General features: G+C 33.6%; 1 protein-coding gene across 2 annotated transcripts in view; it reads right to left on the bottom strand.

Annotated features, from left to right (window-relative positions):
- The window catches only part of LOC127705711 (uncharacterized), a 106,841-nt gene extending 97,301 nt beyond the window's left edge, over window positions 1–9,540 (bottom strand). The window contains exons 1-4 of one of the 2 annotated variants that reach the window (XM_052210088.1): window positions 9,374–9,539; window positions 6,607–6,700; window positions 3,003–3,120; window positions 1,548–2,123 (exon numbers count right to left, since the gene is read on the bottom strand). In XM_052210088.1, the coding sequence (XP_052066048.1) occupies window positions 2,061–2,123; window positions 3,003–3,120; window positions 6,607–6,700; window positions 9,374–9,404 (306 nt within the window). In that variant the 5' untranslated portion in view covers window positions 9,405–9,539 and the 3' untranslated portion in view covers window positions 1,548–2,060. Of the gene's footprint in view, window positions 1–1,547; window positions 2,124–3,002; window positions 3,121–6,606; window positions 6,701–9,373 lie in introns of those variants that run through there. The other variant, XM_052210090.1, reaches the window with a different exon arrangement.
- Window positions 9,541–9,592: the final 52 nt, after the last annotated feature.

The following is a 9,592-nucleotide window of genomic DNA, read 5'->3' as shown; positions in this document are numbered from 1 at the left end:
TTGTCTCATTGACAATCATACCACATCTTCTTATTATTGTTTTAATTGAACATTCATCTGACTATCGCTATTGCTGCTTGTTTCAGTTTTTTTTTATACAGGCATAATTTTCGAAAGGTACAATTTATCAGTTGAAATCGAAAATCAACACGAGAACACATCTACAATTGATAGATTTAAGTCTACTAAACATTCAGTGGGGAGTATTTCACCAATATTCAGGACAAAATCATATTAAAAATGTGATTAATTTAAGTCTGCTAAACATGAAGTGGCAAGTCCATGTAGTTCACGCCTAGGCAGGACGAGAACACATTACCAATGTGATCGATAGGTTTACGTCTGCTAATCATTAAGTGGCAAGTACATGACTTTGTAGTTCATGTCTATGCAGGACGAGAATACATCACCAATGTGATCGATAGGTTTACGTCTGCTAAACATTAAGTGGCAAGTACAAGTAATTCGCGCCTATGCAGGACGAGAACAAATCAACAATTTTATTGATAGATGTAAGTCCGCTAAACATTCAGTAGCAAGTATTTCATGATATTCAGGACAACAAGCTATCAACAATGTGTTTGAAAGACGTAAGTCTCCTAAACAATCAGTGGCAAGTATGTCATGACATTTAGGACAAGAACATGTTAGCAATGTGATTGTATGACGTAAGTCTACTAAATATTCAGTGGCAAGTATTTCATGATAGTCAGGACAAGAACAAATCAACAATGTGACTGAAAGACGTAAGTCCGCTAGAAATTCAGTGGCAATTATTTCATGAAAGTCGGGACAAGAACAAATCAACAATGTGACTGAAAGACGTAAGTGTGCTAAACATTCAGTTGCAAGTATTTCATGATATTCAGGACAAGATCATATTAGCAATGTGATTGTAAGACGTAAGTCTGCTAAACATTCAGTGGCAAGTATTTCATGATAGTCAGGACAAGAACATATCAACAATGTGACTGAAAGACGTAAGTCTGCTAAACATTCAGGGGCAAGTATTTCACGCATATTCTGGACGAGAACACATCAACAATTGTTCAATTACTGAAATATGTAGGTTATGTTAGGTAAGTAGACTACGACGAAGGACGATAATTTTTACTCTTATTTTAAAATGATAGCAAGACGGAAACGGGTGGACATTCGACCTTCCAACAGGTTTACTAATAAACCCGTATCAAATAGTTGTAGGGGTTCTTTAACGTCCGGAGAGGGAGCTTTGTACTACTTCGATATTGGCGAACATGGGAACACATTGTTTAAGTGTTTTGGGGGAATGGTTGATCGTTGTTACACCTAGCTATATATGAAGCTTGTTAATCAGTGGTTGTCGTTGGTTCATGTGCGTCATATTTTTTCTTACTTGTATGGTTATAAATTAGGCCGTTGGTTTTAATATAATAAAATTTATAATGCTATGAAATCACAATAACGTTATAATATGCATGAAAACGAAGAAAAGTTCAGAATCGAGGCTGTTCTCTATTATGATTTCCGTTGTGAAAATATCGTGCGCAACACAGGACCAACAAAAATTTTTAAGAAAAGTTTTATTATATATAACTATTGACATAAAATCCTTAAATCTATAGTTGTTTCTTGGGTGCAAACACATTTTTCCATTCTAATTAATACTTAAAGGATGATGTTAAACAAGAAAAATCAAGAGATTTTACAAAGTATACAATGATTGTATTGGTTTGTTGCCTTAGTAACTCGTGAAATGTGAAATTTGAACTCCTTGTTCATTAATGTAGTTTAGAAGAAAAGAAAAATATATATGGTAACTTTTCAATTTCCACCTTATTGCTCATTTCTTTTTTTTTTTATTATTATTTAATTGACCTTTGAAAGCATTAATTAGAAAAGTAACTTACAGTAAATCGCAGACAGTTTAAATTAATCTAAATGTAAAGAATAGCAAAGATGGAGCGTTTTAATCGCTAATATATATTCATTATACAACTCTGTGACAATCTATAAAACATATATGGTGTTTGTGAATTCACTTCAAACTTTCTACGATTATTTAGTTGTTGCACAGCATTTCACTTCTTAATCTTAGTTAGACTAAATGTGATGTAACTGTATCCTTCTTCCCTGAGATTTACCTATAAATAAAAAATAATTTTAAGCATAGCAGTTTAAAAGCTTAGGAGAAGCATCTGGTAAATGGACATGTCAAAATTTGAGTTAAATCTCAGATGACCCATTTTGTTAAACACGGCTAGCAACATATTTTGTCACTTCATTCCTGCAATCATGTGCTGCATCAATGATGTTTATGTAATTTTAAAATCACGAAAGCAAACCAGTCTTTATGTGTTTGTTCTTATTATGCATATTGTTTTTTTTACATTTTATAATCTATTATACAGGTGAATATGCATACGGTCTTCGATCGACAACTGACTCCTCGCTTGCTTTATATTTTCTACGATAGAATGTTATTTCACACTATGCATAAATGTTATCCATTTTCATAGTTCAAAAAATAGCAACCGTTTTGGTTGTAAGGGTACTTAGGGTATTTATTTTTAAACATGATTTTTGCGAACCGACATCGGTGTTATGTATTATGATATGTATGAATTTTGTCGTTCTCTCCAATCTTTTCAAGAAGTGTTAAATAAGATACAATGATTGTATCATTAACATATGCATGCTTAACGTTTTTTTTTTGCCAATTACAAAGATGACATCACAATTGTGAAATCGTGACAGATGTACCTCTCTTACGTTATAAATACGTAATATTTGTCTAATGTAACAAGAAGATCATGAAGGTATGTGTGTTGTTGATTGTATATATTTTAATAACACTCATGTATATGATTCGATTAAACCATTATAGTGTCAAATGCAAAAATAGTTGTCTATATTTTCTTAAGGTAAACAAACATTTAATTTCAACTTAGAGGTATTATACATTTTAAACATGCTGTAGCAGTTATTGGTTTTATAGAAAAGTGAATTTTATCTTTTTTTACCTCTGGATTTCCTCTCCCTCGAATGAATTCATATGTGTTGCTTTTGTATTCTTCAATTGGTGTTCCAGATTTATAATGTGTCTGACCTTCAAAGTCGGTTTTAAATTCCAATGTCGTTCTGGAATATAAAAATAGTGCTTAGTAAATAGGAATATATACTTGCACCACCTACAAAGCAATATTTAATTCATAGGCATGTAGTTACATGTATGTATAACATAAAGTCCCCCCCCCCCCCCCCCCGGCCCCCACATACATATCTAGAATGGTAATTTGGCGGCTGATAACAAAATATCCTTCAAGATATTCGCTAAAAATTATACTGAGTACTTCCGTTTAATGCATGTATGGATAATATTGCATCGTAGGTAATTGGAAAGCAATAGCTTTTTGAATAAGTAGCTTTAGTAAAAAGCTTGTAATTATACAAGTAATTAATTATAGTTTTTTTTTAAAGCTTGTAATTAGAAAAATTAGAAACTTTTCGGAAAATTTGGAATTGGGTATGTCGTAGATTTTCTGTTGCTAAAGAACTTAACGTCACAAACATTTCAATGACAGTTTGGCGCCAACTGTGTAAAAAATGTCCAAAAACACTGAATCATGCTAATTAACTGCGCAAGTATATGTTTTAAAAAATATGCATTAACATATTTCAAAGGGTAGGGCTACAGATTTTGTCTTTGAAAATAAGAAGTCCAACCCCTTGCCTTAAAAAAAGAGAAAAGGTGTCTGTTGTACATATTATATTCACCACTTGACTGTCCATATTCGGTACCGACATTTCGTACCAACAGACAGCCCGTAAAGTAATGTATTGTCAGTAGTTTTTCCAATTATCAATAATAGTTATATCAAATAGTGCTTTCAGAGCTGAAGATTGTTTAATACGCTGTATCATTTCTGTTTTTGATTTTCCTCGGGGTTAGTATTTTTGTGATTTTACTTTTCACCATAATTAGTTTGGACAAGTTGTGGGGTCATTGGCTTTAATTCTAAATTAAACCATTCGGAGGCCATTTTACTCAGCCCTTATTAAACTGGACAGTTTTCAAACCGATTTTTTATAATTTCCTAATGATACTTGTGGCGATGTTGAGTATAATTTCAGTGTTTGTCAGAGGAAAAGTGCTTTCGGCTTCATATAAACGAATTTATAAGAATATGTATTAGATATGCATGTAGTCTTATCATATCTTAGTGGCGTATGAGACGACAGTATCTAATGTACATAGATTGAAGCAATAAACAATTATTTTGTCAATTTCCTTGTTCTAAAAAACGCAATTAGTTTTGATAAATCAAGAATAGTGTCCTTATCTTAAATTTGCCATATGCAGCAACGCGTTCCGAAAAGATTTTAACATTTATGGATTTGAAATGAAATCTTAATTTCGTCTATTTTATAGATAACTTAAAACTGGTGTTGTCTTTTTCTGGTTTAATTTCCATAACCTGAACTGTTGCTGATAGTTGGTAACACTTCTACGTAAATTTATATATATTGTTATCAAATTTTCTTATTAAATAGTTTGACCATCAATCATAGTGCTTAGTCAACAGGGGTATCGGTATAAATTATAATGGGTACAATCAAATGTTCGTTTTAAATGTGCGGGAGCACTTCCAAGCTACGTAACAGGCAGTTCTTAGCCGTATAAGTACATGCCTGGTGTAGCTGTAGCGGATCTCAATCAATCAGAAATGTATGATGGGAGTTAATAATTGAAAAAAAATTCCATTAAAGTTATTTGTTGAACTTTATTCATACGACGATGAACAGTCATATTGCATTCTTTTTGGTAAGCATGTTACAACAGACAATATCGACACTGACAGTTTTCTAAAGCTTCGCCACGTATACGTTGCACACTGTGTTGCTGAATATATAAAGCAGGCTAACGAGAACGACGATACGGTAACGTTCTAGTGCATGATCTATAGTAATTAAGAGCAATTATCTTGCTAAATTCTGTTGGTAATATATAATTACATAACTTTAGTTATTGTAAATATTGTAGTTCTGAATTGTGTTATCTGTTTTGAAAACTTTTGTAATTTAATCTGTTAATATATAGTTAAAAAAATTAATGAAAGATGCACGCTATATACTGCACTCCACGGAGGTTTGAGAGCTATTACAATCATATTTTATAAGATATATCATAATAGAGACTTGGTAAAAGACCATGACTTATAACATGACAGCATGTATTTGTATTTCTATGGAATGCTTGTAAGAGTGCATTGCAGTCATGGACTACTTAGTTGGTCTTTGACGTCCAATCTAACAATATCCGATTATATTCAGCTCATTGCACTGACCAGAATATCGTCCGTCCGATCATCTCTTTTGATTTATATAAGATAAGTGTTCAATAATGTAATCACATTCGAATTTAAACATAAACCTTATTGTATAATTATTAGTTGGAACTAACGATTTATTGATTTTAACAAAATAATACAAAAAATAACACCTATTAGAAAGAAAATTGAATCCTTTAAGTAACCTTCAAATTGTGTAGTATAAGAGTTATTGGACTCGGTTTGAAAAATGTATTTTGAAGTAAATACAGTTTTTGAATTTTTTTTTTGCTGAATATGCATTTCTTTTTAGTCTCTTTCAATACACGTCGACAAGATCCCATCCGTCTTTTTATAGGACAAGTACTAGTGGAAAACTCAATTATTGTTAAACAGGTTTTTCTTTTAACTTTTTATTGTCAAAAAGAGACGTGGGTTACATGTATATGTCTTTGAGAGAGAGAAAAAAAAACACTCAATAAAAACAGCATTGTATTTGTAATGATTCGTTTTGTCTAGAAATGTTCATTTAGTTGTAAAAAAAACTATTCATATCAATGATTATTTTGAACTTATGAAAATAAGAAATACAATTTTGGCTACACTATACGCGAAAGCTAAGTCCTAGCTTAACATATTTTAGGGGCAAACGTCCTATGTAGTCTCGTGGTTGTGTGCTTGCCTAGAGTGCAGGTCATTGTCGGACCCAGATCATAGTTAAAAAAAACAAAGACTTTATAATTGTTATTGGTTGTTTCTGAGTGTATGCAGCGACATCAATTAGTAGGATCGATGACTGGTTGGCTCCGAATCCGAAAAAAAATCCGTCTTTATAGGATGATACAGTGTGTCTCCCTCCGGACCGTTACCTTGTAATCAAGCACATCACCTTATAATATAACATAGCGCGTCGTTCAAAGCAAAGCAGGTTTCATTTGCACACATAGTCGTCTGAAAATGTATCTAATATTTGCCGCTGGTTATTAAACAGCAATTAATTAATATATGATTCATTGTATGTAAAAAGGTTGATGGTTAAATTAGCTGGTCTCTATCGACCGGAATATGTGTAATGCACAGTCACAGCTATTTCAACTATAGATGGAGTATAAATTTTCTCACATTGTCAGAAAAACAATTGGTGTTCACGGTGATAACTCGTATAGTTCTTTTTAAAAAGGAAGACCTAATCACTCTTTTTTTTCGATCCTAGTCTGGATTCATATCATTGACATTATTTGCAAAATGTTTAACCCTGCTACATTTTGAACCTTTAAAACAACAAAAATACACATACCCAATTTCACTAACTTCAATTTTTACACCAGTTGGACCACCTTCAACTGTTCCTTTACCACTGAACGTTAGTTTTCCGTTTTTTCCCGATACAACTAAAGTAAATAAATAAATATCATGAGGTGGTTTTTATATCATTTCCAGTATCAGTCTATTGAAAGTGCGAATCGAGAAATACTTTTTATGTGTAGAGTAGCGATATTTTTTTTTACACAATTAAGATGCATTGTTGGAAAATCGTAGACGGTTATCGTAAGTACAAAAAAAGTTTTGTCGGTATATAATTGTTTTTCCTTTTTAAAACAGGGAGGTATTTCACAGGACAAACGTCTGTCGGTTTTCCATAGACTGCGTATCATTTAACTAAGATGGGGATTTAGGATTGATACAAGACAAAACCCATACGTGTATAATAGTGTCATTATTATACCTTTTTATCATGTATTTCTCAGTCGTGACTCAAATAAAATTCTACCTTCTATTTAAAGCCCCGGTCACAACAGATCGTACGATTTTTTGTCGTGGAAGATCTGTAAAATAGTTGTCGTGGCAATGTCGTGCAAAATAGCAAAAAAATATTTCGAGTGGTCACATCAGCTACGACATGTCCACGATGGGTGCACGACAGAGAAAAAAAAATGTAATTGTACCGTCGTAGGTAAGTCGCAAGTCGGTCGTGCGACAGTCGTACGACAATCGTGGGTTGTTTGGGGCTATTTTTCAGGTTTTCATGTCATGGGATGAGCGTGTTACTGTCGTGTCACTGTCATGCCATTGTCGTACGACTGTCGTTCCACTGTCTTGAAACATGCCAGGCTCCATCCGCATGAATCCAACGAAATCACCGGCAGATTCCCGCTCCAACTCTTGCATCAGTGTATACTATACTGCCCAAACATCAGGCGCCGTTCGATCCATGGCCTAACCCACCTACGTCGGGCGTTTCGCTGGTTCCTATACTGTTCACGGGCTCGAAGCAACGCTAACATGACCATATTTTGCTCTTGTTGGAGTCCGACAAGGCGCCTATTCAACAGGGCCAAGCGTAATCGTTCTGGTGGAATAGCCATCCTCTTTTAAACGGCAGACGGTATGTTTTTCCAAACATTCCCGCCGAATTGTATTCTTCTAAATAAAACAAAAATATGTTGCACGACGAACGTACCACTGTCGTACGACAGACAATCAATGTTGTGCGAGCATCGTACGAAATTTGGTATTCGTGAGACAATCGTGCGACTGTATCACGAGTGTGTTGTGACAGTCGTAGGATTGTCGTACGACAGTCGTGCAACAGTCGTACGATTGTTTTATTAAAATGGTTTATGTTGGTACCCACGACAATGTGCTTATCGGACGACAGTCGCACGACTGTGATAAGACACTCTCACGACAGCCACCAGACAGTGACACGACAAAAAATCGTAGAGCAAAAAAGGTGCATGTCCAATTTTCGTCCCACGACACACGACAGTGCCACGATGCTCAAAATATCGTGCGATGTTTCGTGGGTTCGTTGTGACCAGGGCTTAAGGCAATAAATAGAATAAGGACATTTAAGAGGCATTTCTTTCAACTTCATTATTATATATAATAATATTTTTGTACCCCCAGTTTTAAAAATTTATTAAGGTACTTGTACGTGGTTAACAGCTAATCTATTTCCCATGCTTTTCTCTAAACTAAATATAGATTCATCGTAAAAGTAGGCTATTTACACAAAAGTACTTTAATAGTGGTCACCATCAAAGTTTTTCTACATACATGTACAAGACATACATGTTCATATATTTCAAGTTACTCATAGTGAAGTAAATTAAAAAGTGCGAATCATTCATAGCAAAAAAACATACAACCTTTCAACTTTAATCTACCAAAATTCCTAAATTTACTTTTCCTGCTATCAAATTAAGATAATTATTTCCCTGTGTGCATACCAAGAGAGTAAAAATGTATCACCTTTACAAACAATGGCCTATAAAAGATGAAAATATTATTTTCAGAAATTTTTTAGTTTAAAAAAAACTTCCTCTTAAACACAGAATGTAGTGTATATGTGTTGATCTATAAATTCACGTGTCTCGATTACTTGTATTTTGGATTTCGGTGTCATTGTAGGTAAAGGTACATCTTCTTTCTTTTAAAACGAGAATCATTTATAGTATACAACATCATGTAATTTTTTATTGTTTTTCTGTATTCTACTTAATATCCACACAGTTAGAACCGAATCTTCTCAAAATCAACTACGTCGACCAATATACTATATATGTGTGCATTGAAGGAAAATGCCAAATGTATTTGTAAAAACTGTAAAAAAAGGGGAGTTACAAAATCGAGAGCGAGGCTTGTAAGGGTTTTTCTCTTGTGTCGTAGCGAGTACAAATAAATCATATATTTTCATAAAAAGTGCGTAATTTTTTATTATTCTGCAACTGATGTTTTTTTTTTTCAAAAGATCGATTATCATAACGTTCGATCGAGTATAAACAATATATTTTAAATATTTTCATTTGCCTTAAAGCCTCTAAACGAACGAGAAGATTTTCAGAATCTGAAAATGGTGAGGCTCTTCTACTAAATCTCATAATATCCTTATTATCGGACGCCATTTTGTTTAATTTGTTTTGACACATTTTAATCACTTTGTCAGACTAACCAGACGAAATCATCATATAGTAGCATGTTTGAAAGAGAAAGCAATTTTCAAAAATAATATCAATTGAGGGGGAAAAACAACGTAATGAAACACACAAATGAAAACTCACAAATTGGATCCTCCGTCTCTGATTCAGCCATTGCACAGTTTTACAGATTGACTAGCATTCACTCCAAGGAACTAACGCTAAATAAAATTCGTCATGTTGTCATGTCTCCATAATGAAGTGGTGGGCCCGCCTTTTTACATTTTGTGCACCAACACACCCAATGAACAACTTCCGATAATTTTGATCTTAAATAAATAGCCAATGAAAATTCGCCAAATG

Source organism: Mytilus californianus, unplaced genomic scaffold (assembly GCF_021869535.1).
Source record: "Mytilus californianus isolate M0D057914Y unplaced genomic scaffold, xbMytCali1.0.p SCAF_6, whole genome shotgun sequence".
Taxonomy (NCBI): Eukaryota; Metazoa; Mollusca; class Bivalvia; order Mytilida; family Mytilidae; genus Mytilus; species Mytilus californianus.
The sequence above is the reverse complement of the archived record's forward strand: the minus strand, read 5'-3'. Positions and strand labels throughout refer to the sequence as shown.